The sequence below is a fragment of the Rhinopithecus roxellana genome, chromosome 19 (genome assembly GCF_007565055.1).
Source record: "Rhinopithecus roxellana isolate Shanxi Qingling chromosome 19, ASM756505v1, whole genome shotgun sequence".
Lineage (NCBI taxonomy): Eukaryota > Metazoa > Chordata > Mammalia > Primates > Cercopithecidae > Rhinopithecus > Rhinopithecus roxellana.
Window position 1 is genome coordinate 77,018,085 of NC_044567.1, and position 26,376 is coordinate 77,044,460.

General features: G+C 53.5%; 4 protein-coding genes across 28 annotated transcripts in view; 2 read left to right on the plus strand and 2 right to left on the minus strand.

The window, feature by feature from the left end:
- The window catches only part of MAP3K3 (mitogen-activated protein kinase kinase kinase 3), a 73,845-nt gene extending 68,619 nt beyond the window's left edge, over positions 1 to 5,226 (plus strand). For 4 of the 9 annotated variants that reach the window (XM_030923185.1, XM_030923187.1, XM_030923189.1 and 1 more), the window contains 4 exons: positions 44 to 175; positions 675 to 804; positions 1,178 to 1,355; positions 2,491 to 4,748. In XM_030923185.1, the coding sequence (XP_030779045.1) occupies positions 44 to 175; positions 675 to 804; positions 1,178 to 1,355; positions 2,491 to 2,719 (669 nt within the window). In that variant the 3' untranslated portion in view covers positions 2,720 to 4,748. Of the gene's footprint in view, positions 1 to 43; positions 176 to 674; positions 805 to 1,177; positions 1,356 to 2,490 lie in introns of all 9 variants that reach the window. The other 5 variants (XM_030923183.1, XM_030923184.1, XM_030923186.1 and 2 more) reach the window with 2 other exon arrangements.
- A 1,505-nt stretch (positions 5,227 to 6,731) lies between these two features.
- LIMD2 (LIM domain containing 2) lies at positions 6,732 to 9,104 on the minus strand. Of its 3 annotated transcripts, none has more exons than XM_030923200.1 (5): positions 8,961 to 9,104; positions 8,183 to 8,274; positions 7,954 to 7,995; positions 7,726 to 7,865; positions 6,732 to 7,636 (listed from the first exon to the last, which is right to left on the minus strand). In XM_030923200.1, exons 2-5 carry the CDS (start codon positions 8,222 to 8,224, stop codon positions 7,477 to 7,479), a joined length of 384 nt encoding a protein of 127 aa, XP_030779060.1. In that variant the 5' UTR covers positions 8,225 to 8,274; positions 8,961 to 9,104; the 3' UTR covers positions 6,732 to 7,476. The 3 variants fall into 3 exon arrangements, with proteins under 3 accessions (XP_030779060.1, XP_030779061.1, XP_030779062.1); XM_030923201.1 differs by lacking the exon at positions 8,961 to 9,104 and adding an exon at positions 8,759 to 8,803; XM_030923202.1 differs by lacking the exon at positions 8,961 to 9,104 and adding an exon at positions 8,731 to 8,784.
- Positions 8,223 to 11,604, plus strand: LOC115894952 (collagen alpha-1(I) chain-like). Its single transcript, XM_030924119.1, has 2 exons — positions 8,223 to 8,286; positions 8,453 to 11,604. The coding sequence occupies exons 1-2, from the start codon at positions 8,223 to 8,225 to the stop codon at positions 9,964 to 9,966; spliced, it is 1,578 nt and encodes a 525-aa protein (XP_030779979.1). The 3' UTR covers positions 9,967 to 11,604.
- Positions 11,605 to 11,757: 153 nt separating this feature from the next.
- Positions 11,758 to 26,376, minus strand: part of STRADA (STE20 related adaptor alpha) — a 42,679-nt gene continuing 28,060 nt past the window's right edge. For 7 of the 15 annotated variants that reach the window (XM_030923199.1, XM_030923192.1, XM_030923194.1 and 4 more), the window contains 9 exons: positions 21,927 to 22,029; positions 21,328 to 21,449; positions 18,407 to 18,515; positions 18,172 to 18,295; positions 16,176 to 16,347; positions 15,560 to 15,664; positions 13,283 to 13,524; positions 12,947 to 12,989; positions 11,766 to 12,651 (listed from right to left, as the gene is read on the minus strand). In XM_030923199.1, coding sequence (XP_030779059.1) covers positions 12,499 to 12,651; positions 12,947 to 12,989; positions 13,283 to 13,524; positions 15,560 to 15,664; positions 16,176 to 16,347; positions 18,172 to 18,295; positions 18,407 to 18,515; positions 21,328 to 21,449; positions 21,927 to 21,978 — 1,122 coding nt within the window. In that variant the 5' untranslated portion in view covers positions 21,979 to 22,029 and the 3' untranslated portion in view covers positions 11,766 to 12,498. Of the gene's footprint in view, positions 12,652 to 12,946; positions 12,990 to 13,282; positions 13,525 to 15,559; positions 15,665 to 16,175; positions 16,348 to 18,171; positions 18,296 to 18,406; positions 18,516 to 21,327; positions 21,450 to 21,926; positions 22,030 to 26,376 lie in introns of all 15 variants that reach the window. The other 8 variants (XM_030923196.1, XM_030923193.1, XM_010380046.2 and 5 more) reach the window with 3 other exon arrangements.

The following is a 26,376-nucleotide window of genomic DNA, read 5'->3' on the forward strand; positions in this document are numbered from 1 at the left end:
CTGGGGCCCTGAGAGCTGAGGCGACCACTGACCCCTCCCCTAGGAGGTGAGTGCTCTGGAGTGCGAGATCCAGTTGCTAAAGAACTTGCAGCATGAGCGCATCGTGCAGTACTATGGCTGTCTGCGGGACCGTGCTGAGAAGACCCTGACCATCTTCATGGAGTACATGCCAGGGGTACGTGCCCCTTGAATGCATGTGAGACACACACAAAATAGGGCCTGACCTGGGAGCTGGGGCCTGCAGGATAGGGGTCACCTTGGATAGGAGTTTGAACACCTGAGGCTCCAGAGGCCCAGAGGAGCAAAGTGAGGTGATGGTGGGACTTGGAGTCAGGAGGGCCCCGTCTCAGGCTGCAGTGGAAGTATGAGATGATAGCTGTCCTAGGTCCAGCCCTCCCCTGAGGCATGCAGGGCTGGCCCACTGTCCAGTAAATACAGCCTTCATCTGGAGCAGAGAGGCCTCTCTGCTCCTGGATTCGGGTGGCGCGCTTCTTGGGAAGGACTTGTGGTACTCTCTTTTCCAAAGTGCGTGACAGCTCCTGGCAAAATGCCCTGCACAGCCAAATAGGAATTGAACAAATCACTCCTTTGCTGCCATACTAGGGGCTGGAATGGGCTTGCCCCTCCACTAGCCCTCCCCTGAGGGGACTCCTCTGACTCCTTGTGGCTGCCAGGGCTCGGTGAAAGACCAGTTGAAGGCTTATGGTGCTCTGACAGAGAGCGTGACCCGAAAGTACACGCGCCAGATCCTGGAGGGCATGTCCTACCTGCACAGCAACATGATCGTTCACCGGGACATTAAGGGTGAGCAGGGCCAGGATGTGTGGAGTCCCCAGGACCTGGGTTCAAGTCTACCATTGAGTGCCTGCAGGGGCCAATCACTTAACCATTCTGAACTTTATGAAAAATGGGACGCCAGTTGTTTCCTTGAGGAACTGGTGAGAAGATTGGTTGAGCAATATGGGAAAATATTGCCTCTACATGTTGACCATGGAGATGGTCATTTGTGTGGTAGATCTGAGATTCCCCTTCATTAAATCCTTTGCCCCTTGCAGTTCATGTCTAATTCAGTGGTAGCCCCGCCCTCTCTACCAGCTCTCAGTGACCTGGGGGTGGAGAGGATGGGAGAAAATGCAAGAGGGTCCAGGGTTGCAGCCTCTGCCCTTTCATGCCTCAGGAGCCAACATCCTCCGAGACTCTGCTGGGAATGTAAAGCTGGGGGACTTTGGGGCCAGCAAACGCCTGCAGACGATCTGTATGTCGGGGACGGGCATGCGCTCCGTCACTGGCACACCCTACTGGATGAGCCCTGAGGTGATCAGCGGCGAGGGCTATGGAAGGAAAGCAGACGTGTGGTGAGCACTGGGACATGCAGAACCCCTTCTCCCACCCAGGCTGTAGTGGCCCTCCATTAGGAACACACCCTGGGGACTTTGTGGTATGGCAGGAGGGAATGCGCCCAGGGCCCAGGCTGCAGTGTGTGCAAGGGTATTGTTGGGTGCAGTAGCACACACACCAGATGGCTGGTGTTTTTACCTCAGATCAAAGCACACTCCATTAGAGTTGGGAAGTTAGGCCATGGAAAACATCCCTTATGTTTGCTAAATCTCTTAAGGAAGCAAGATCCACTCTGAAGGCCTGGACCAGTCTCTCAACAGGAGCAGGTTTCTGTCCCTTCTCCTAGCACTCAAGACAGTTTGCACTTGCTTGACAACCTTGTGTCTATCCCCTGAAATGGCCCCTAAGTCATGAGAGCTTCTCCCTTTGGAAAGCTATTGTGGTGGGCTGAATAATGTCCCCGCAAAGATGTCCACTGCCTAATCCCTGGATCTGTAAATGTGATTGTATATAGCAAAGGGCCTTTGCAGATAGGATTAGGTTAAGGGTTTTGAGATGGGTGGATTATCCTGGATTAAGGGTCCTTATAGAAGGGTCTCAGGAGGTCAGAGTGGCTAATAGGAGGTGAGACGATGGAAGCAAGAGGTTGGAGTAATACAAGGAGGGGATCATGGGCCACGAAATGCAGGTGGCCTCTAGAACCCAGGAAAGGCAAGGAAACAGGTTCTCTCCTCAGAGCCTCCGACAGGAAGCAGCCCTGCCACCACCTTGACTTTAGTCCTGTGAGACTGATTTTAGACCTCTGACCTTCAGAACTGTAAGATGATGCATTTCTGTTGTTCTCCTGCCTCTTAAGTTTGTGGTCATTTGTTAGAGCAGCTGTGGGTAGCTAATACAGTTATTATAGAGTTCTTAGAGTTCTTTCTATCAAGGCGGTGATTCTCTTTTTCCCAATTTCAAAAAGTGCCCAGGGGTGTGGTGAGTGTAGGTCCATGAAGCCCAGGTGGACAGGGATCCAAGCTGAGGTATGCCTCAGCTTGGCCTGTTTTGCACCTCAGCATGCTCTGAGAAAGGCGCCTCCTTCTGCAGTGGTGGGCAGGACAGCTGGGAGTCCAGGGCTGGCTGAGGGGTGACAAAGGGTTCTCTTTCCAGGAGCCTGGGCTGCACTGTGGTGGAGATGCTGACAGAGAAACCACCGTGGGCAGAGTATGAAGCTATGGCCGCCATCTTCAAGATTGCCACCCAGCCCACCAATCCTCAGCTGCCCTCCCACATCTCTGAACATGGCCGGGACTTCCTGAGGCGCATTTTTGTGGAGGCTCGCCAGAGACCTTCAGCTGAGGAGCTGCTCACACACCACTTTGCACAGCTCATGTACTGAGCTCTTATGGCCACGCAGCTGCCAGTTGCCCTTTGCTGCATGGCAGGGGGCTGCTGCAGGGCTCAGTGAAGTTGCTGCTTCTCCCAGGCAAGGCTGTGGACCATGGAGTGGCAGCCCAGCCAGTGTCAGTCTGTGCCCTTCCGCCACTGGGGCTCAGAGCTGGGGTGGGGTGGCTGCAGCCTCAGGACTGGGAGCCCCCAGCCTGGCAGATCCAGGAGCTCCAGTGTCCTGAGCTCAGTGTGGAGGGGTCGGGGCTGGAAACAGTGTGCAAGGCGGCCATGGGCCCCACCCTCGGGGATATGTCCTGACACTGCAATCGGCACCGAAGCCCAGAGGGTCTGGGGGCACGGGACCGATGCCAGGGTAGGAAGAGTGTTATTTTCATTCAAAGTGTTACTTTGTTTTTCCTTCAAATGTCTGGAGACCACCAGGGCGTCTCTGGGCTGGATGAGCTCCCAAAAGCCTGAGGGAAAGGCCAGCACTCGCTAGCAGTGGCAGGCAGAGGCCCAGGCTGCCGTCCCCTAGAGCCCAGGTTGGCTCTGCCAGTCCTGTCCTTTACCAAAGATGAATGAAGCAAATGTCATGCTGCCTTATTCAGGGAAGGAGGAGCCTGTCCTGCTTGTGGCCATGACCCTGCCTCTCCCAGGCAGGGGCCCGCGATGTGGAACTCCTGCCACTGAGGGGGGATCCAGTTTTGTCAATGCAGTTGTCTCTGTTTTACAAGTCGGAGTCACTCTTATGCTGTACCCAGTTTCTAAACTGGAGACTGTGTGTGCCCTCTGGGTTCTGAGTACCCCTGCTGTGGGCTTGGGCCTAGGCTGCATTGGAAAGGGCTGAAGGTTGTGGCCTTTGTGCTCCTGGCCCAGTCTTTGTTCCCCACTGAAGCAGAAGGGGAGATGGACAACATGGGGGCATCTGGCCCGGCTGGTGCCCTGATCCCAGAGAGCCCGAGGAGGTGTCTCAGGCTGTCTGAGTCGTGGCCTGCTAGGCCAGAGCCCACTCCATCTGGTAGAAGGGAAAGCCCATGTGCTACCACCAGCTGTGTCCAAAACCGCCAGCTCTCTTCCATAGCCAGCCTTGCCCATCCCCTTGAGGTCTCAGCCCCTTTCCCTTGTAGCTTCTCCCCTGGAGGGGGAATGGCAGCAGGGGTTGGGGAAACAGCATCTCCAAGCAGCTTAGAGTTGGCCATATTTACCTCAGCCTGGGTGCTGGTCCTTTCTTCCGGCCCCTCCCCTCCAAAATGTGCCTATTGCTAGAGCTCCTCCCTCTCAACACCCAGTTTCCTTGGGAGTTGTCATTAAAGGAAAAAAAAAAAAGCCAGTGCCCAGGGATGGGCATCTCCAGGGAGCTGGGGATTAGTGCCAGGCAGCCCTGCCAGCCATGCCTATATCCCCACGGGCACAGAACAAGCCAAAGCCTTCGTTGTATGTTGACGATGCACTTTTATGAATGTAGTTTCTATCGCTGTTTTTAGCCTTTTCACATCATGTAATGTGAGGCCTTGTACTTGTTAATTTATATCTCAGATCATATTTGATGGTTTTTATATATATCAATTCTAGACTGTTACAGGTGATGGACGCCTCGAGAGAGAGAAGAGAAAATGAAAGCAGCTGGTTTTGCAGAAATGTGTGTCGCATGCGCCAGTTGGGCCTGGACCCTCCTGTGTCCATCCCTTTTCCCCCAGGGGATCTATCAGCCCCTGCACCCCGCACTGCCCTCTGAAGACAGCACAGGCTCCTGCTTCCACCTCGGCCCTTGCCCAGGGTGGGGCCTGGCCGTCATCTCGACCAAAGCTGCTGTGTGGCAGCTCGGCCTCTCCACAACCCCATCCTGCTGGCTGCACACTCTTCCTGGCCCGCACCCCCATCCCCAGTCCCTGTTCCCCAAGAGGATACAGAGCACGGTGCTGGCTGACTCGACTGTGTCCCAGGTTCAGGCTCTTACAGAGCTCTACCCCCTGGGGTCTTACCTCACTGGGAATGTGTTTTGAAAATGAAGACAAGCCAACAAACCCTGCACTCCAAAACAAAACAGATCCTAATTTTTTTGTGCCAAAAACTGTGGACATGCTGGCTCAGCATCCTCAGGACCAAGTTGTTGCTTAATTTTAATTTATTGTTTTTTAATAACTAATCCAGATAAAAAAGTTGTGGGGCTTCAGGGTGACCTGGGCCCAAAGGTTCTGAAGGGCAGTTTCCTGGCAGCCCCAGGCTTGCTGTGGGAAGGGGCCGTGCTGTCACTCTCATCATTCCATGGGGTGTGTCTGCCTGGGTCAACTCCGCATGGAGAGGCCAGGGCTGGGGACAGTCCGCACTCTGCCGCCCTCCTGCCCCTCCCGTGCACCCCAGCTCTGTGTCTGTTTGAATTGTGGATTGTGTAGCCATGGTTATTGTGGAACTGTGGAACCTGCAGCCATAGTTATTTGACTATATCTTGACCGAGGGCTTGCAGTGCAAAGCCAGGCCAGTGTTGCGCATTACTTACAATAAAAGGGATCATTTATATCAGAGGGGTCCTGTGGCAGTACTTTTGGTTGTGGGAGGTGGAGGTAGGTTTTTGCCTGGCAGGGACCAGGTATGGTGCCTGGCAACGAGCTTGGGCCTCTCAAGCAGAAGAGAACTTGATTCTAAGTAGAGGGGTCCTGGGGTGACCTGGCTGGTACCACCGTCAGCCCAGAGGTATCTGCCCCTTTCCTCCACTTGCCCCTCCAGGAGCTCCACTGGGGTGGTCCCAATAGGGCTGATTTGTCAAGGTGGCACTGTTGGCCCTCATGACCTGACTGTCACCACTGGCTGGGTTCCTGGAGCCTTCATGACATTTGATAGGGTCTTCCTGGCCCAGAGGACTTTCTTCAGTCCCACCTTTGCAGGGCAGGGGTCAGGTGCCTCCAAGAGCCACCTCTCTAGTACCCCCTTGTGGTCATCTGCTACTGTTACTTAACAGAACCAAGACAGTTGTTGCCGTCCGAAACCACTGGTGCAGGAAGTTGGCCTACCCTGAGAGGCTCTGAGCCACTCGCTTTACACCTGAAAGGACCCAGGCCTGGGGCACCATCTCTGCTGAGTATTCGCTCTGCTCCCTCGAGGAGCAGTGCCTGCCTCAGCACAGTGACTCATGTGACACCAGAGCCTGTGGCCCAGCTCCCTGCCCTGTTCCATGGGGAGGCCACTTAGGAACTCAGGCAGTTGTATGGTGTGGTGGCAGCAAACTCTCTAGGAGTCTCTGTTCTCGTCAGTCCCATGTATGGAGACACCAGGAAGTTGAATCTGGAGCGAGACAACCCAGACTTCCTGCCTGTGTCCCACGGGGGTGCCCTCAGGTCCTCCCAGCTTGCCTGCTTTGCCCTGCTGTGAACTCATCCCTCATTGAACCTGGGTTTTCAGAGGAGCAGATGTAGTTTCTTTTTTGGACTTCCTGGGACAGTAGCTGTGACTGCCCCTCCCCAGAGCTTGAAAAGGCAAGGGGATGAAGACAGCAACGGGGGGGGGGGGGGACGATGAGGAGGGACAATCCGGGGGTCACTAAAACCTTGGGCAACACTTGCTGGGTCTACTGGTTCCTGCCATTCTTCGCTAACTTCCAGGTCAAAGGGCTGGGAAGAAGGGAGGGAGCTAGACAGCTGGAACCAGCCAGGGAACACGGCAGCTCGCACCCCAGGCACTGAAGTGCAGCGAGGACAGGCACCATCACCCACTGGCAGCCTGGCCCTCCCGCTGTCAGGCCTCTTCACAATGGGGTGCATATGGTAAGTCGGTAGGTCTGAACCAGCCCAAAACTGAGGGGCGAGGTGGAGTTTCAGTTCCAAAACCACTGTGGTGTGACAGCATGGAGCCCTGGCTGTGAAGAGGAGCCCTCCCATTTCTCAATGGTGTGTCAGGGAACTGACACCCACTTCTAGCCCCCTACCCCCATCAGGGCCGAGGTACTCGGGGCTGGCCCTATCCCCGCAAGCCCTCCCCATGGTGAGTTTGCACCCTTTATGCGACAAATCCCCCAGCAGGCCACACGGTAGAGAATCTGGATCTATTGAAACATGTTTAAAACGGGGTTGGTCACAACAGGATGGGCAGAAACGGGAGTGGGGGAGGGGAGTGGGGCCGCACCAGCCCCTGCCAGTGCCTGAGGCTGCAGCCTGGTGAGTGCTTTTGCTTCTGCTTCTCCACGCTGGTGGTTGGAGATGGTCCCAAGCCCCACTGGGGCAGGCCCTGCCTTGCCCTGCAGAGGCAGGGTGGCTCCACTTCCCCATCCCCTCCCCCATGGGCTGCAGGGGCATTTATGAGGCCCAACAGGTGGCACTGTGGCGCTCCTTCCTCCCTGTCTCCGTGGCTCAGAACCAGGTTAAGGATAGAGGTAGATGGGGAGATGTGGGGGCCCCACAGTCTCGGGTGGCAGTGAGGGAGCTTGGGACCCTGAGCGGGGCATGCTGACTCCTTGCTGGAGAAAAGGCACCTAGATAGGGAAGCTGGGCTTGGGAGCCTCCCAGGGGGTCCTGGGGTGAGGTGGGGATGGTGGCTGAACGAAGCAGGAAGCAGGGTGGTGGGCAGACCCCAATCCTGGTTCCCAAACCCTCACCGGCTCCGGGAGAAGGAAGAAGGAAGGAATCCTGGAGCAGAGCCCTGCCCTGGGCCCCTCCGCCTGAGCAAGCCTCATCCCCTTACCACCTGGCCCCCACGCAAGCCCAGCTCCACCTCCTTCCCACCTTCCCCCTGCCGGCTCCAGGCCCTCCGCAGAGGGGGTGGAAGGTTGCAGAGGCCTCAGGCCGTCTTGGTGCCGGGGTCCACCTCCTTGTGGGCCCAGAGCTCCTTGTGTTGCTTGCGGCCAAACCCCTCGTCGTAGTTGCCTTTGCTCTTAAACAGCTGCTGGAAGTGGGGTTTGCAGTAGAACTCCCCGTGCAGCGCGGCATAGCTGCCCAGGCTGCAGAAGCCAAACGGGGTCAGGTCAGGCCAGGTCGGGGCTGGGTTGGCAGGCGAGGCGGGGGCGGGCAGGGCAGGGCAGGGGCGCACCTGAGCTTGGTGTGACAGTGCTTGCAGCAGAAGCAAGAGTTGTGGAAAATGAGCTTGTCGGCCACCAGCCGCTCCATGGGGTACACGGTCTTCTGGCAGGAGGCGCAGGTCTCCTTCACCTGGGCCCGCAGGCTGAAGGACTGTGCGCGAGGTTCAGCCAGGTGCTGCCCCAGTGCCCATCCCATTCCCTCACACCCCTCCTCCCGCACACCGGTCCCAGGCCCCTACCTTGGAGCGCTGCACCGTGTTGCTGCCGCCGCCTTTGGCCTCCTGAGGGAGAGGGGAGGTCAGGGCAGGAGCAGCTCCGGGAGGCCCTGGACCAGGGCTGCAGCCATCAGCCCAAGGCCTAGGGACGCGCCGCAGGGGGCAAAGGGGGCCGGCAAACTCTGGAGCCTCTCCCCTTTTCCCCAGGCCAGGCTCCTGTCTGGGGGGTCCTCCCTCCCGGCCGGGCACTTACATGAGAGGGGGTGGCCTGGGCGCCTCCTGCAGCCTGGAACATGGCTTGTTGGAGGTGGAAGCCTCGGGTGGAGACGCGGCACCCGCTGGGTTCTGCAAGGGGAAGTCAGTCGTGAGGGCCCCGCCAGTCCGGCCCCAGCCTGCAGGGTGGGAGGTGTTGACAGGCAGGGGCTGGGGGGATTGCGGTTGGGACTTTCCCTAAGTCATTTCCTGTTGCTCTTGGTCTTGCCACTTCCGCCCCTCCCCCACCTCCCCCACCCCTGCTCCCCAGAGGCCGGGGTCCCGAGTGGCACCGTCCCTCGGAAGAACAAAGTTAGCGGGAGCGGAGGGGCCGGGGACTCCCGCGCAGCCGCCGTGTGCGCCCCGCGGGCGGGGACCCCGCTTGGGGTGAGGGGAGGTCGGGGCAGGCGGGGCCGCGATGAGAAGCCGCTGCCCCGACCTGACCCCGGCCCTCACAGCCCCGCGCCGCGCTCGGGCGTCCAGGCCTCGGCTGGGCAGCCCCTGGACAGCGCCCGAGGTCCCCGCCCGCCCCGCCCCTCGGCCCCGGACCTGGCCCCGCGCGGACCGGACCCCAGACCTCGACGCCGCGAGCCGAGCCAGCGGGTCTCGGCTCCGCCCAGCCGGGGGCCGGACCTGAAGCGAGGACTCGAGCCTGTGCGCCCCGGGCCAGAGAGGCTCACGGACTCGCCGGGACCCCACGGGCGGCCCTCACCCCCACACCCCTCGGCGCCTCCCCTGGTTCCGGAGCCGGACGCGGCCCCTCCCCCCGCGGCTCTCACCAGGCCCGGCCTGGGCCGCGGGGCGGGATCTGTCTCCGGGGGCGCACGGGTGCGATGCGGTCGCGAGCTACCGCCGCTGCCAGTGGTCCCCGAGCGGCCGCCGCCGCCACCGCCTTATCGCTGCGCCGCCCCCGCCGGCCCCCGCCCCGCGCCCGCCCATTGGCTCCACCGCGCCCGGAGCCGCCTCCGGGGCCCGGGCGCCGCCGCCGACCCCCCTCCGCGCTTTGTCTTCCCCTCGCCGCCGTCCCCGCCTTTGTCTGTCCCCCGCTCCGGCTCCGCGCTCCCGGCTCCTCAGCGCCCCGCGGGCCCCGCGCTCGCACGCCTCGGGCACCGGCCGCGCCGTCTGTCCATCCCGACGGCGACCCGGCGTGGGGAAGCGACGGTGGCGGGGACAGGATGGAAGGGTCGCGCTCCGCATCCCACGGGGAGGGGAGGAGTTCAGGCTGCGACGGCTGCGGTCGCAGGACACCGGGCGCTCCCAGCCTGTCTCCGGGATAACCGGGCTGGGCCTGGGCCATTCACTGCTTCGGTTTCCCCCGGGTGGCCTCGCGCGCAGGCGCCGGCACCCCATTCCCACCCAGAGCTGTGGGGCCTCAGAGACCCAGCCGGGGCGACGCCGGAGCCTGGCCCAGGGTCCCTCGGGCCGCTGAGTCCTCCTGCCGCCACGGGCCGCCCCCGCCCCCTTGCGGCCCACGAGGCTGGAGGCAGCGCCCGGGCACGCGGTCCCCCGGCCGGGCCGCGAGGCTGCGGGGACCCTGGGGCGCTGGCTCGCCGCGGAGCCTGCACGAGGGCCCGGCGGCCCCACCAGCCCTTGGCGCCTCTGCAACCCTGCGACGGGCTGGGGAGGCCGCTATGCGGGGTTCCCGGAGCACCGGTCCCCCGAGGCCCCAAGTCTTCACGTGTTTCTGGGGTGGAATTCTGTGGGCAGCAACCGCGACCCCTGGGGGCCGCCCGTCCAACAAGCGCGCTTCATTTCTCACGAGGAAGCCGCGGCCCAGAGAGCTGAGGTGACAGAGATCGGGCCGCAGAGCTGCTCCCTCCCTGCAGCCGCACAGCAGGCCAGAGGCACAGCAGGCGAGAGACAGAAGGCGAGGCCGGCGCCTTCCCGGGCTCCAGGGACCGCGTGGCTTGGCCGGAAATCAGGCTAGAAGCTGCTCCAGGAAGCACAGCCCTGCGCCCAGAGCCTTCCCACACTGTGGCAGGAATAGCACTGGCGGCCCACGCGCTTGACAGGGAACAGAACAGCTCCCGCCCGACGCCTGGCAGGGGAGCAGGGAGGCTGCAGCTTCCCCAGCGCCCAGCTGTTTCCCAGGCTGGCGGGCTCCACGCACCGGCTCCGTGTCTCCTCTCCAGCCTTCTGTTCTCTCTAGAGGAAGATCTGCGTTTTGCCTGCACTATGGGCCGACTCTTTAGTGGGGAGTGTCAGACCCTTAAAGCGGCTGCCTCTCGGGAAAGCTTCCACACCTGTCATCCGGTTCTCCAAAGGGGCTGCTTGATGCAAGAAACAGGAAGACCCGGGGGCACCATGAGCAAGGCTCGCTGCCACTGGGCACAGTGAGGCCCTGGCACCGTGCCCAGGACGGGCCTGTGGGCTGAGCTGCAGATGGGCATTGAGGATGCCCCGACAGCAAGGTGCAGAAGGCATCCGGAAGCAAAGGAAACTGATAACCAGCGTTAAAAACAAAAACAAACAAACAAAAAAAGGGAACTTGGCTCAGCGGTGGCTCACGCCTCTAGTCCCAGCACTTTGGGAGGCAGAGGCAGGCGGATCACAAGGTCAGAAGTTCGAGACCAGCCTGGCCAACATGGTGAAATCCCGTCTCTACTAAAAATACGAAAATTATCCAGGCGTGGTGTGTGTGCCTGTAATCCTAGCTACTTGGGAGGCTGAGGCAGGAGAACTGTTTGAACCTGGGAGGTAGAGGCTGCAGTGAGTCAAGATGAAGCCAGTACACTCCAGCCTGGGTGACAGAGCGACTCTGTCAGGTGGGGGGGGGGCGGCGGGGCAGGGCGAAGGGAACTTGGGGTTTAAAGCAGGGGGAGGAGGGCCGGAAATGAGGCCCCCCACTCCTCACTCACTCACCCCAGTCCCCATCCTAGCCCAAGGTGGGTGTCATTCCCTTCACCTTAGCCTCTCACTGCCCAAAGAAGCTTACTTTTCTTCTTTAAACTGCTGTTAAAATTGGGGAGGAAATGGAAAGCAAGGGCAGGCATCTGATAGTTCAGAGCAGCTTTAGGTTAGAGGGCATTTGAGGTGCCTGAGCTGGGGGAGGGCCTTCCCCCTGAGGGACTGGGAGAAGGGTAAGCCATGTGCCCTGGAAGCACTGCAGGGAGACTCATATTTGCACCCCCTTGCTCACACTGGTGCCAGCCAGGATGGCAGGGACGGGTGGGGCTGGTTCTTAGGTTTCCTGCTCTTTAGGTGCTAGCACCCAGGGTAAGGAGACACCCAGGTCAGGTTGCAAGACAAACCCTTCTACCTCCTTTCATGCCAAAGGCCGCCAGCATCCTTTGCCTCAATCTCAATCTTTGGACGTTTTTAGCTCCAAAGTGGTTTGATGGCCACAGGCTAAAATTCAGTCTTAAAATTTTAGTTAAGAGACAGATCTGTTAGGGGTTTTCAAATAAACTGGTCTATCTAGTGAAAGAGGTCACTGCTGAGCTTCCGTGAGCACCCATGGGCCTGCTCTTGGATGGCGGGACGACTCTCACCTGGGGTAGCACGGCCATCCCTGCAAGCACACACACCAGGAAGTAGCCTGTAGCCCCTGAGCTGATGCAGACACAATGCCATTCTCCAGCAGGGTCTCCGGAAATTTTAATTTGTTCTGACAATGAAACTAACACAGCATAAGGACTTAAGCCCTCAAGCTAGGCAAGACACTGATGGCCCTTGGAGAAAGCACCAGGGCAGCTGGCAGGAGGCGCTAAGATAGATTCCTGGTGGGAAAGGAATGAGGCACACACATAAACCGTGGGAAAGACTTAGGTGTCAGGGCCCAAGCCAGAAGAGGGATAAGGATGGACTGTCCCAGTCTTAGTCTGTGCTTAAAAAGAATTCCCTTCTCTGGAATTATGAGAAAGAGAGGTCTGGGGGAAGGGAGGCAGGCAGCTTACTACTTGCCCTTTCACTGACCTATAGGATCTGAGAGCAAAGTTAAATAGAATGAGGCTGGTCGCAAGCACTGGGAAGAGGTGGCGGTCCTCGGGGTTAAGGAGTCAAACCCTGGGCTTGGAATTCGGCTCCCAGGGCCAGAGCAGCATCTCTTCCTTCTGTGGAGGAGGTCACCTGAGCTCACAGGACTGGGAATGTCGGCTTTGGACCCTCCTGATCCCTGGTTGTTGAGATTTCCTTGTGTCCCAAAAGGCTTGGAGCAGTGAAGTGTCTCTCCAGGATTTCTTTCCCAATCAGTCAGCAGCCAACTTTCCTGGAAGAATGTCCTTTCTACCCAATCTGCCCAGGAGGGCGGGAATGTGGCCAGCCCTCAGGAAGGGCCTCTGCGTCCCTGGCTGGAGAATGCGCACAGTTTGCAGAGGCTCAGAACTCCCAATCATCCACCTCCAGCTCTTCCAGGTTTGTTACCAGGCCAAAGATTCCACTATGGTCCTGAGACTGGCTGCTCTCAAAATTGGTGATGGGGGTGACAGGACGAAGCAATTCAGGCAAAGCCTCTGAGGCACGTCGCTTGATCTGGGGGAGAAGAGAGAGGTGGGTGACAGATCCTGTTGCTCTGGGTCCCAGGACACCATGGGGCAAGGACCCATGGCCTGGTGGCAGACGGGCTGTCAGAGCCAACTCTACGAGAGGAAGGAGCAGTGCCTTTCAGGGGCTTCGGAAGCGGGGTAATTTCTCTCATTCAAAGGGAGGGGAAAGAAAGCTAAAGGGATCGTGAGTCGTTGGAACCAGAACGACTAGAACCAGAACCAGAACGACTAGAACCAGAACCAGAACCAGAACCAGAACCAGAACGAAGGGGCTACGGTACCTGCTTGAAGAAAGAGTGGTTCAGGAGGGTGCTGGCACTGGGCCTGGAGGGAAAGGGGAGGAGAGACCGCAGCATCACTGCCATGTCCCCAGCTTCCTGAAATCCTGCCACTTATACCTCAGCCTCAGATCCCCTCTCCCTCTCCCTCAGCTCATGGGAAGCAGTAGCCAGAGCTCCCCAAGCTGGCCTCTGACACACCCAGGAGCTGATCCCTCCTGTATGTAGCTCCAGATTCCCCTGCAGAACCTTTGAGAGGTGCATCCCTTCACACCCTGGCCTCACCCTCCTGAGCACCCTCTGCTCTCCCGAAGCCCAGACCCAGGCCAGCAGGAATACCTGGCATCCGGGTTGCGCTGAAGGCACTGCTCCACAAAGTGGTGGAAGTAGGGGGAGAAGGTTCGGTGGTAGGGGTGGGAAGGCGAGTCGCCGTTGGAGGGCCGTGGGGTGCTGGTGGTCAGGCTGTCACTCAGGCCAGAGTTGGCCACTGAGCGCGAAGGGCTCATGGTCAGCTCCTCGGCAGGGATGGTGCTGGTATCCAACAGGCAGGGCACTGTGCCGTTTAGTTTCTCTAGCAGCATCTGGGGAGGACAGAACCAGGACCTGGGCTGGAGGGGGGTCCCTGGAAGGCCTGAGAGTCTCTTCACAAATACACTTTTCCCAATATGCAAATGTGATCATTTGAGAGTAGAAAAAGATGGAAGTGGAGTAAGTCCAATTTTCCCAAAGAAACGCTGGTCACTGGCATGGGAGCTCCACCCTAGCCAGGCCAACGTGAAAGGAGAGGGGTTGCACAAAAGTACCCGCTTTTCGCCATGGCTGGAAAGCAGGGCTCACAGTTTCCTCTCTCCCTTTACAAGGCATCAAATTCCTTTTACTGTAGAGTCCTCACCCCAGAGGGGAGGAGCAGCCAGATGAACCTGCTTTGAAGCGCAGCTGTCTGCCATGCCCAGGTGGATCCAATGAGAGGCAGTCCCTGCAGTGCCACAGCCTGGGCTGTCGCTGCAGCAGGCTACACGGGAGCAAGATGCCCAAGGGGAGGCCAGGCTGGGTGGCTGTTCCAAAGTACCCTAACTCAACACACAAAACCAGTCCCATCTGGGGGACTGTTGTCCTCGTGGAAGTCCTCATGACCACATAAGCTGTCCAAGCCAGAAACCTGGAAATTGCTCTAGAGCTGCACTAATGTGAGAGCCACTAGCCACTTGTGGCTATTTCGATTTAAATGAGGTTTAAAATTCAGTCCCTCGGTCTCACTGGTCACCTTCTAAATGCTCGACAGCCACACGGTTTCATGGCTGCCATGCTGGACAGTGCAGCCACAGAAGCCCTCCTTCACTACAGCAAATTCTAGTGGACGGTGCTGCTTCTAGGCCTGGACTTCTTCAGTCGCCTTTTAATTCTTTCCTGAGCATCCTCTGTCACTGAATTATTTTACTGAGATCTCCTAGATTCCTCACACAGACTTCCACACCCTGCTAACTGATCTACTGGATCGAATCCATCTGCCGGGTTGATCTTTGTAAATGAGCTATCTTATGCTGTCACTCCTGTGCTTACAATCCTCAGCACTGCTCCACAGGCTTTAGGACAGGAACCAGTGCTCTAAAGTGGCATCAAAGCCCTTCACAATGTACCCCTGCTTCCTTCTGCAGCCTGTCACTTGGCAGCCCCCAAGAAGCACTGCACCTTGGCCATTTACACCATTTATACCTCCTTGCTGTTCTCCAGATCCTGTGTTTTCTAGACTCTGGGTCTCTGCACATTCTGCTGTCTGCCAAGAAGAGTGTCCTAGTTCCTCCTCCACACAGGTGACTGCTGTCTGCCTTCCAACTCAAGGCTGCCTCCTCCCAGGACCTCCCTGGGCCCCTGCTCTGGGGAGCTGCACTCTGGCCACCATCCAGCTGCCCCTACCACCGGGCAAGCAGCCTGTGGGTTCCGGAGTGGCTTACTCAGAGCCTGCACCCTGCCCCTCCCAGTTCTAGACCATACTCCAAGTACCTGGGACCCAGGTAATCCTTGCCCAAATGACCCCAAATCCATTTTCTGGATTTAATGAGGCTTGGATAAGCCTCTTCCCTGGGTCTGTTTTCCCAAGGGTAGACTGTGCCATTGACTGTGCACCCTTGGATCCGAGGGTGGCCAGAGGACAGGCATCTGGAGGGGCATGAACAGAAGCTGAACTTACAGAATGGGGGTTCCAAAGGTGTGGGCTGGAATGCGGTTGGCATGGAACTCTGAGAACTGTGGGAATTCTAAATTAGAAACTGACCTTCCAGGTATATTTATCCATGTAGGAGAATAGAACATATTTTATACATTTATAAAAACTAGTTAGCTTAATGTATATGTTTTAAATAGACATGTAGCGTGTGGGCCTCCATTTGCACCCCTGTTCCTGGGATCGCCTCCCCAAGCTGGCCTCCCTGACCACCGCATTTGCCACAGGAAGTAAACAAAGAGTGAGGCCACCATCCCCCACTGGGTGGGACTTCTTGAAGGAGAAGACAGGATCTTTCATCTTAGTATTCCTGGTCTGTGTCCTGAGTGTGAGAGATACTCAACGAACATCTGTGGAAGGCAGGCAAGAAGGAAACCAATGGGCAGCAGGCTTACCTGGGTGGCAGGCATATCCTTAAAGGGGACGTGGCCGTTGGCCAGTTCACAGGCTGTGATTCCCACACTGTAGATGTCAGACTTGGCATCATAACCCTGGAGATTCTAAGCCAGGAACAAAAGGCCACAGATGACCCCATTTAGTCTTTGTTCTTAGAAAAAGGGTAGAACTAAGGAGAGGAAAAGGATGGCTGTCTCCAAATGAGGACCCGCTGCTAATGACTCGCCTTGCCTGTGCTACTGAAGACTAACTGCTATTTTACCACCTGCAACTGTTTGGCGATGCTCTGTAAGGAGCTGGAAGTGCCAGCTCTAGGTTCCTGCTTAGCACAGGGATCCAGAGAGCAGCAAACATTTCCAAAATGCTCGCTCTTCTAATAGGGTGCCAAGGGTCCCTAAAGGGAGCTGAAATAGCATCCAATAGAGGTTAGGACCCCCTGGGAAGAACCACATCCATCTGCAATGGACAGGCGCTGTCCACGCTGAGGGCTCCCTCCCTCCAGGAACCCCTTTACCCCACTGGGAGGTTGAGAGCCCCCGACCCCAGGCAATGCCTGAATGCTCCCTTGGGAATCATGAGTTGGGTAGGGGAGCTCCTCTGGGCCCACGCACAGACCTGCTGGAGGACCTCGGGGCTGAGCCACGGCAGAACCTTGACGCTGTACTTTGGAAAATCGTGGACCACTCGCTGCCGCTGCCCATGGCTTATCATGCTGAGGTTGCTGCGCAAACCAGACAGGTAGACCTTCCCATCCACAGAGATCAGGATGTGGCTGGCTTTGACACTCCTGGGGAAGCAGGGAGGGTGTCATAGAGAGCAGGAGGCCCTCCTGCTACAAACTTTTGGTCTTCACACACTCCACCTGGCCAGCTCTCTCCTGTGTGCGTGTTATACATGTGTATGTGTATTTTACATATACATAACTATGTTTTTGTTTTTATTGAGATAGAGTCTCACTGTTGCCAGGCTAGAGTGCAGTGGCTCAATCTAGGCACACTGCAACCTCTGCCTCCTGGGTTCAAGCAATTCCTATGCCTCAGCTATCCAAGTAGCTGGGATTACAGGTATGCACCAGCACACCCAGCTAAATTTTTTTTTTTTTTTTTTTTGAGATGGCGTCTCTCTGTCACCCAGGCTGGAGTGCAGTGGCGCGATCTCGGCTCACTGCCAGCTCCGCCTCCCTTCTGGGGACAAACGCTCACACTACCCCTACCCAACACACGTGTGAATGGCGACATCCAAACGTGTCCCCTGATGGGTCTGCATGAGGGTTTCTTTAGGGTGTACATCCAGAAGTGGCATTGATGGTGCTGGTTCCACAACCCTGACTGGCAGCACTAGCCATCTTCCACCAACTGGACAGGAGGCTCCCTGTCCTTGCCACACTGGGACTCGCCCATCCTCCCACCCGCTGCCAGGCTCATGTGCATAAGGTGACATCTTGTTTTTCATTTGCTTTTCTCTGATTGAAGATTTGAGTGGCTCTTCCCATGATGGGCTTGTCTTGGGGTTTCCTCTTTTGTAGACTTCTGATCTTTGGCCCATTTTTCTTGCTTTGCTGTCCATTTCTTGTTGATCTGCAAGATTTCCCTGTTACTAATCTCCTGTGTTGACAAAGCTAATATCATCTGCTCTGTCACTTGTTTCTTAACCTTTTTCATTGCATCTTGTATTGGATAGAAATCTTCTTGATCTAATCAAATTCATCAATCTTTTGTCTTATGTTTTGTGCTTCTAAAATGTTGAGAAATTATTATATGCCTCAGATCACAAAAATGTTTTCTCACATTTCCTTCTATTTAAGTCTGTAGTTTTACATTTTACATAGAAGCCTTTAATCCAGCTGGAGTCCTCCTCTGTGTAAGGAGTTAGGTAGGGTTCCAGTTTTACCATTTTCCCTACTATGAGCTGATCTCCTGACACCACCTACTAAGCTATCTGTCTTCGCCCTGGTCTCTCAGCATAAGACTCACTCTGGGGCACAGAAAGAAGGAGGCAGAGGGTGAAGTGCAAAGGTCCACATCAGATGTTCCTCTCACACAAACACTCAGGACCACGCTGCTCAGCAAAGAGAAAGTGGCTTCAGCACTAACAGGCTGAAGCTTGTTAGACCATCCCCCAAGTCAGTGGCAAGGTCACAATCCAGATCCTCTTTCTCTTTTTTTTGTTTTTTAAGATAAAAATCTCACTCTGCCACCTAGGCTCGAGTGCAATGGTGTGATCTCCAATCACTGCAACCTCCGCCTCCTGGGTTCAAACGATTCTCCTGCCTCAGCCTTCCTAGTAGCTGGGACTACAAGCGTGTGCCACCACACCCAGCTAATTTTTGTATTTTTAGTAGAGATAGGGTTTCACTATGTTGACCAGGCTGGTCTTGAACTCCTGACCTTGTGATCCACCCTCCTTGGCCTCCCAAGTGCTGGGATTACAGGTGTGACCCACCATGCCAGGCCCTTTTTCTTTTCAGAGCAAAGAGATCCTCGGCAAGAATCCAGATTCTTGATTTTAAACTCTGGCTTCATTAACTTCAGTCAAACTTCACCTGTTTACCTGAAGGCTCAGGGGCACAGCTACCTGCTCTAATCATGGGAAAGGCCGCCTAAGAATGCACCTGTGTACATATCCCATGTGGTGGATGTAGTCGAGGGCCTTCAGGACCCCCTGCAGAATGTAAGCGATCGCCAGCTCATTCATGCCATCCATGAAGTGTGTACAGATGAGATCCTTTGCAGAACCTGGAGAAAAGAATTGCACGGAGGCAGTGAAAGGTAATGGAGGAGGAAAACAGGCAATCTGACAACAGAGTCCCAATAACCCCTTTCTACCAAGAACCCTTTCCCACTCACCATATGCCATGAATGATGTGACAACCCACAGCTCATTGTCTGCAATAAAAGTGGCTCGATATGGCACAATATTAGGATGGTTGAAGAGTTTGGAGACATGCAGCTCGCCCTGGAAGCAATGATGAAGCTGAAGTCAGAACCAAATGGCACTGAAGGATGCCGCTCAACATGAAGGTGGCAGCATGGACAATAGGGGGACCTGGCACTTTCTGGGTGTTCTCAGAGTCTAGGAGCAGCCTAAGCAGGTGCCTGCCAACATAGGAAAAACAAGGCCCTGCTGCCCCTGCAGGGACCCAGCACTGCTTTGCCTCTACCAAACAGAGAAACTGTCAACAACAGAGGGTGCCAGCACACCGACTCAGAGATGATGAAGGCAAACTGTTGACTGAAGACTTCTGAAGTTACAAGCTTATCTCAATTTCAAGGGTCAACATACAGAATTCCTCTTTAAGATAAGAAACCAAAAAATATTTTTTTGCTGTTATTTGGAGAGACAAGGTCTCACTGTGTTGTTGCCCAGGCTGGTCTCAAACTCCTGGGCTCAAGCAATCCTGCCTCAGCCTCCCAAAGTGCTAGGATTACAGGTGTGAGCCACCAAGCCACTGCACCTGGCCAAAAATGTTTCTCTTTTTTCTTTCTTTGAGACAGGGTCTTGCTCTGTCACCCAGGCTGGAGTGCAGTGGTGTGATCTTGTCTCACTGCAGCCTCAACTTCCCAGGCTCAAGTCATCCTCCCACCTCAGCCTCGCTGGTGGCTGCGACCACAGGTGGATGTCACCATACCTAACTAATTTTTTGTATTTTTTTGTAGAGACAGGGTTTTGCCATGTTGCCTAGGCCTGCTTTGGCCTCCCAAAGTGCTGGGATTACAGGCATGAGCCACCATGCCCAGCCCAAAACTATGTTTCTATTGTAAAAGAATACATGGCCGGGCATGGTGGCTCACGCCTGTAATCCCAGCACTTTGGGAGGCGAGGCAGTGGATCACTTGAGCCCAAGAGTTGGAGACCAGCCTGGGCAACATGGCAAAACCCCATCTATACTAAACATACAAAAAAATTAGTTGAGCATGGTGGTGAACGCCTCTAGTCCCAGCTACTCAGGAAGCTTCAGTGGTAGAATCACCTGTGCCTGGAGAAGTCGAGGCTGTGGTGAGCTGTGATTACACCACTGCACTGCAGCCTAGGCAACAGAGCCAGACCTTGTCTCAAAGAAAGAAAGAAAGAAAACATAGTTGATGGAGGAAAAGGCCAGCTGAGACCCACCAAACTACTATGAACAGATGAACAGGTCCTAGAGCACCATCAGGTAACCACCAATTCAGAAAAAGTTGTAAATGAAGGAGGGGAGGGGCGCAACTATACTGAAGAAAAACTGCCCCAGGCTCTGAATCTAAGCTGGCATCAGGAAAGGAGAGTCTAATTCCCAGGCACTTACTAGACTCACAGTCTCTCTCCATTTTGTTTTATTTCGTTTTTTGAGCCAGGGACTCAGTCTATCACCCAGGCTAGAGTTTGGTAGTGCAATCTCAAACTCCTGGGCTCAAGTGATCTGCCTGCCTTGCCCTCCCAAAGTGTTGGGATTACAGGCATGAGCTACCATGCCTGGCCCCTCTCTCAGTTTAACAAGACAGTGGCTACTTGCTTCTCGAATAGAAAGGAATGTCAGGACTGGACATGGTGACTCACACCTGTAATCCTAGCACTTTAGGAGGCCGGAGCAACTTGATTGCTCAAGCTCAGGAGTTTGAGACCAGCCTGGGCAAGATGGTGAAACCCTGTCTCTACAAAAAATACAAAAATTAGCCAGGTGTGGTGTGCCTATAGTCCCAGCTATTTGGGGGGCTGAGGCAGGAGAATCACTTGAGCCTAGCAGGTTAAGGCTGCAGTGAGCTATGCTGCTGCCACTGTACTCCAGCCAGGGCAATAAAATGAGACCCTGTCTCAAAAAAAAAAAAAAAAAAAAAAAAAAAGAGGTCAGACGCGGTGGCTCACGTTTATAATCACAGCACTTTGGGAGACCAAGGCAGGCGGATCACCTGAAGTCAGGAGTTTGAGACCAGCCTGGCCAACATGAAGAAACCCCACCTTTACTAAAAATACAAAAGTTAGCTGGTTGGGAGGCCAAGGCAGGCGGATCATAAGGTCAGGAGATCGAGACCATCCTGGCTAATATGGTGAAACTCCATCTCTACCAAAAATACAAAAAAATTAGCCGGGCGTGGCAGCGTGCGCCTCTAGTCCCAGCTACTTGGGAGGCTGAGGCAGGAGGATGGTGTGAACCTGGGAGGCGGAGCTTGCAGTGAGTGGAGATCTTGCCACTGCACTCCAGCCTGGGCGACAGAGCGAGACTCTTTCAAAAAAAAAAAAAAAAAAAAAAGTCAGGCAGGCGCAGTGGTGTGCGCCTATAGTACCAGCTACTTGGGAGGCTAAGGCAGGAGAATCACTTGAACCCAGGAGCCGAGATTGTGCCACTGCACTCCAGCCTGGGTGACAGAGTGAGAATCTGTCTCAAAAAAAAAAAAAAAAAAAGAAAAAGAAAACGAAAGGAACATCAGGCAAATAAGATGCTGAGAGCCAGAAGATGGCCACTGGTGGCAGGGCAGGCGCCTTGCAACTGGAACAAGATGGCCTGGATTTGAATCCTGCCTCTGCCATGAGCAAGTTACTTAGCTTCTCTCCAAATAATAAATAAATTAATAAAGGAGCCAGAAGGGAGTGTTTGGAGAAGAAAAGCGAAATGTAAATTAGCCTGAGCAGCATTTCAGCCCAATCCTTAGTGCCAAATGGCCAGGATTCTCCACTGAAAGCTTCCATAACTTCCGAATGTTTACTCTCCCTACATTTCTTTGTAATTCCTTGCAATTATTATCAGAGCCAAGAGCCCACCCTCCCTCCAGGTGACACACTCATGGTTTATTACCTGCAAGAATGTTACCATCTCATTGGAACAAGCTTCTAGGTTAATCCTCCGTACAGTCACATACTCTCCCGTTGGTTTGTACCTTGCTAGATTCACAGTCATCAGGTCCTCAAATCCTTTGCCTAAAAGAAAAGAGGAATGCCATACACAAGGACAAGAACAACAAAGGTTTTTAAACATTTTTCCTTTAAAAAAAGGGACTTGATTTCAAAAGAAACTTAATGTTAAATTTTTCACTACTGTTACTTTTTTTTTTTCCTTTTCCCAGCAGAATTTAACTGTTACGTTCATGGCTCACATTTCTTGATTTTTCTCCCATCAGTTCTTTCTCAGCCAACCTTTCTGACTCACTATGGCCAGGACACCAGAAACATGCAGCCACAAAGGAAAGATGGCAACAGAGCTTCTCTCCTGAAAGTCTGATCTCTTCCCATACTTGGCAGGAAAAAACAGAGGAGACCCACAGAAGCAAGTCTGTGCCCATGAATCCTCCTAACTAGCGGACAGCCTCTGCTGTACACACATCTGGGGCTGCTGAGAAAGTTGCAGTAGCCCCTGGAGCAGGAGAGCAGGAGAGTAAGGATGGTGCCTGCGCATACCTATCACAGTGAGCAGCTCGTAACACCCTCCCTCTGGCAGAAAGCTACTCATGACCTCCTGTTTAGAGAAGGATGCTATTGACTCTGAGCTTGCATCATTGGTCTAAAAAAGAAAAAAAAAATAGGTTAGTAGAGAAAACTGGGGGTGGGATGGGAGTGCGGTGAAGGTGGTAATTCAGACCCACGAGGAGACTGGCATCCACACACACACACACAAATCCCGACTCGGTGCCAATACTATTTGAAGAGAAACAAAACATCACATTCAGTGTAGTAATCAGCACTAATACCAGAGCAAATGTTAGGGCTGTCTACAAATGGGGAGACAAGGACCTGTTCCCATCAACCATTAATCTGCTTGTCCTTTCCAACAATCAATGCATTTGCTAAAACCTATGAAATTCTCACTTGGAGAAGGGATGTCTAGAGAACAAAAGCATGTTTGGAAAAGAGAAGCAGGTGGAGAGGTAGGGGTTCTCTTGAATTTCCTGCTGCATTAGGATCCTATTTTTAAGGTCCTGACCACAAGATCCCAAAAGGTCAAACACTGAATCTTCCTCTAGCGAAATGTGGCCAGGAGTAGCCCCTCTTTAGCAAACCAAGAGCCCGGGCCAGTCATTGCCTGACATTTCCAGTGAAGTGGGAGAACCACTGATGCCCTGAGCTGCAGGCAAGGCACAGAGCTGTCAGGTCTCAGGCATCATCCAGGCAGTCGACGTGGCCTGCTCCCTTGTTCCTGCCCACGTGTGCTGTGAGTGAAGCTGGAGTCTAGCCATTTAGGATGTGTCACAACTCTGGCCTCTGAGGTCCTAGAGGAAGGTGTCCAGCCATGTCTGAGTTTGTGCAAAACACACAGCAGACCAACAGCTCTTCTTTCAGGTTAATGGACTGTTTCCTTCTTCCAGACTTAAATTTATGTGTATGATTTAGGGACTGTGACTGCTTTTCTTTTTTTTTAGATTCTCTTTCTTTAGATGCACATCCAACTGAAATGGAGAAACCTGGGCCAGCTCATGTTTCATGTGCTGCACTCATAAACCTGACCTCCAGGCAGAAAAAGTCCTTTGTGAAAGTATGAGAGGCTCCTGGCCCAGCACTACCCAGAAGAGCACGAGCTGAGAGTGTTCTGACAAGGCGGTGCTTGAACAACTCTTTGGGAAGCGGCTCTGCAGAGGAAACCATAAAGATGACAGTGCTCTATATCTGTTAGATGACCAGGGTATACTTTTGCACATGATCTCCTCCATAGCTCAGTGAAGTAGCCAGGACAGATCTTATCTCCACTTTTCACTAACAAAAACGAGGGCCAAGGAGATTAAGTGACTTGCCAAAAATCAAAACGTGAGTACATGGCACAGGACCCAGGCCCAAGCCAGTGAAATTAATCTACCACCCTGTCAGCTGACATTTCACGTGTATCTGGTTTATTTGTTGATTTGTTGCTGTTGTTTTTAAGCGATGGGGTCTCTGTTGCTCAGGCTAAAGTGCAGTGGTGAGAGCCTGGCTCACTGTGGCCTTGAACTCCCAGGCTCAATTGATCCTCCTGCCTCAGCCTTCCAAGTAGCTGTGATTACTGGCTGTATGTGGTTTCAAAACAGCTGATGCTGCTGATGGGGAAAGAAACCCCCAGGTGGGCTCTGTCTCCCTCACCACTTACCCTGACAATAAGAGGAACCTATTCAAGCAAAATTAAGCCCTGTCACCAAATTCCATTTCTAATTTAATCAATTTTTATACTTCTAAGATTTGGCCAAATTGTTGTATTTCACTGTAGTTCACCCATTTTCACTGTTGTATAATATATTAATCACATGAATATATCTCAGTTTACCCATTCCTACATTGATGGGTCATTTGGGTTGTTTTTCTGTTCTGCTATTATGGACTGTGCTACTATGAACATGTTTGAATATGTCTCCTGACTAAAGCTTGTACTTAAGAGTGGATGGAATTGCTAGGTGACAGAGTATATGAACAATCAAGTTTATGAGACAACGCCAAATTATTTTCCAAAATGGTTATACCAATTTACACTCCCACCAGCGACGTATGTGTTTTTTGTTTTTGTTTTTGTTTTTAAGACGGAGTCTCACTCTGTTGCCAGGCTGGAGTGCAGTGGCATGATCTCGGCTCAGTGCAACCTCCGCCTCCTGGGTCCAAGCAATTCTCCTGACTCAGCCTCCCAAGTAGCTGGGACCACCACGCCTGGCTAAGTTTTGTATTTTTTTGTAGAGATGGAGTTTTGCCATGTTGCCCAGCTGGTCTTGAACTCCTGACCTCAAGTGATCCACCCAGCTTGGCTCACAAAGTGCTAAGATTACAGGCATGAGCCACAGTGCCCAGCCACATGTGTTCTTATTAATTTATCTTTTCTCCAACATTGGTTATTTTCAGATTTCTTAATTTTCGCCAGTCTCGTGGATTTGATTTACATTTCCCTGGTTACTAAGGAAGATGAGGATCTCTTCATACATTTATCAGTCATGTGAGCTTTCTCCAAGATGAAAATGCCTCTTCCTGTCTCTTGCCCATTTTCCTATTGTTTCAGTGCAGGATTTCCCCAAAGTGGGCCCCACGGAACTCTGATTCTGCCAGCTGGATAGAAAAACTTTCCATGTCCAATGAAGTTAGGAAATGCAGCATACTCTCTCATGGAGGATCACAAAGTGTACGTCCATATTAAAGGCACTGAGAAATTCTGTAGTAAGAAAACTTATTAACTTTGTTTAACCTAGCATTTCCCAAAGAGATCTGTCTAGGGAGCCTTCTGTGCCTAACATCTGTTGAATTTTGGGAAAGATAATTGGGAAAGGCTATTTTAAATAAAACATATGCTATAATGCAAAGAGCATAAGCTTATGGGCCATACAGAGTCAGAATTTGAACTCAGGTCTATTACTGGTTCTGTGACCCTGGGCAAGTCACTCTGATCTCTTGGAATCTCCATTATATCAGCAGCTGAGTAATTTCCATCTCACAGTGTTGTATCTATTAGATGAGATAAAACATGTTAAGAGCTTAGTGCTACCTGGTGTATAAAAGACATTCAATACGTGTGAATCCTCTTCTCCTACTCCTTCTATTGCTCTCTACTTTTTGGTGACTCTCCTGTTCAACACATAAAATAGAAAAGAGAAAATAGAGGAAACAGAGAATCCTAAGCAGAGCTTGATCAGTAGCTAAAGTTGCTTTGATACTGGTTTTTATACTTATCTGTGTTTTCTAATGCTCTCAAGATAAATTCTAGGACCATTAAACTTTATTTTATTTATTTATTTTTGAGACAGAGTCTCGCTCTGTCACCCAGGCTGGAGTGCAATGGCATGATCTCAGCTCACTATAGCCTCTGCCTTTTGGGTTCAAGCGATTCTCCTGCCTCTGCCTTCTAAGTAGCTGGGACTACAGGCACGAGCCACCATGCCTGGCTAGGTTTTTCTTTTTTTTTAGACAGAGTCTCGCTCTGCTGCCCAGGCTGGAGTGCAGTAGTGTGATCTAGGCTCACTGCAACCTCTGGCTCCTGGGTTCAAGGGATTCTCCTGCCTCAGCCTCCTGAGTAGCTGGGATTACAGGCGCCTGCCACCACCCCTAATTTCTGTATTTTTAGTAGAGACAGGGTTTTACCATGTTGGCCAGACTGGTCTCGAACTCCTGACCTCAAGTGATCTGCCCGCCTCTGCCTCCCAAAGTGCTGGGATTACAGGCATGAGCCACCGTGCCCAGCTAATTTTTGTATTTTTAGTAGAGACAGGGTTTCACCGTGTTGGCCAGACTGGTCTTGAACTCCTGACCTCAAGTGATCCTCCCACCTTGGCCTCTCGAAGTGCTGGGATTATGGGCATGAGCCATCATGCCTGGCCTAGGATCACTAAATTTTTAAAAATTAGTATTATTATTTGAGATAGGCTCTCACTATGTCACCCAGGCTGGAGTGCAGTGGCAAGATCATGGCTCACTGCAACCTCAATCTCCCAGGCTCAAACAATCCTCTCAAGTAGCTAAGACTACAGACATGTGCCACCACGGCTAGCTAATTTTTGTATATTTTTGTAGAGATGAGGTCTCCCTATGTTGCCCAGGTTGGTCTCAAAATCCTGGGCTCAAGCGATCCTCTTGCCTCAGCCTCCCAGAGTGCTGGGATTATAGGCTTGAGCCACTGTACCCTGCTGACTCTAGCTTCTTGGAACGATCTCATCTTCAGAATCATCTTAAGATCTTAAGATACTGGTTACCACATGCCAGGTACCTCACAAAGGTGAGAGAGATACACAACCAGGAGGCAAAAATGGAGCAGCAATTTGAGCAAAAAGCCTCAAGCAAGAGTTCTGAAATGACAACTCTCCATTGGTTTAGAATTCACAATGCTCATCTGGTCTTGAAGTGTCTCATTTTCTCAACCTTATATACCCCTAACTCCTGCACATATTCTTGCTCTACGGATTCTGTTTTCTGA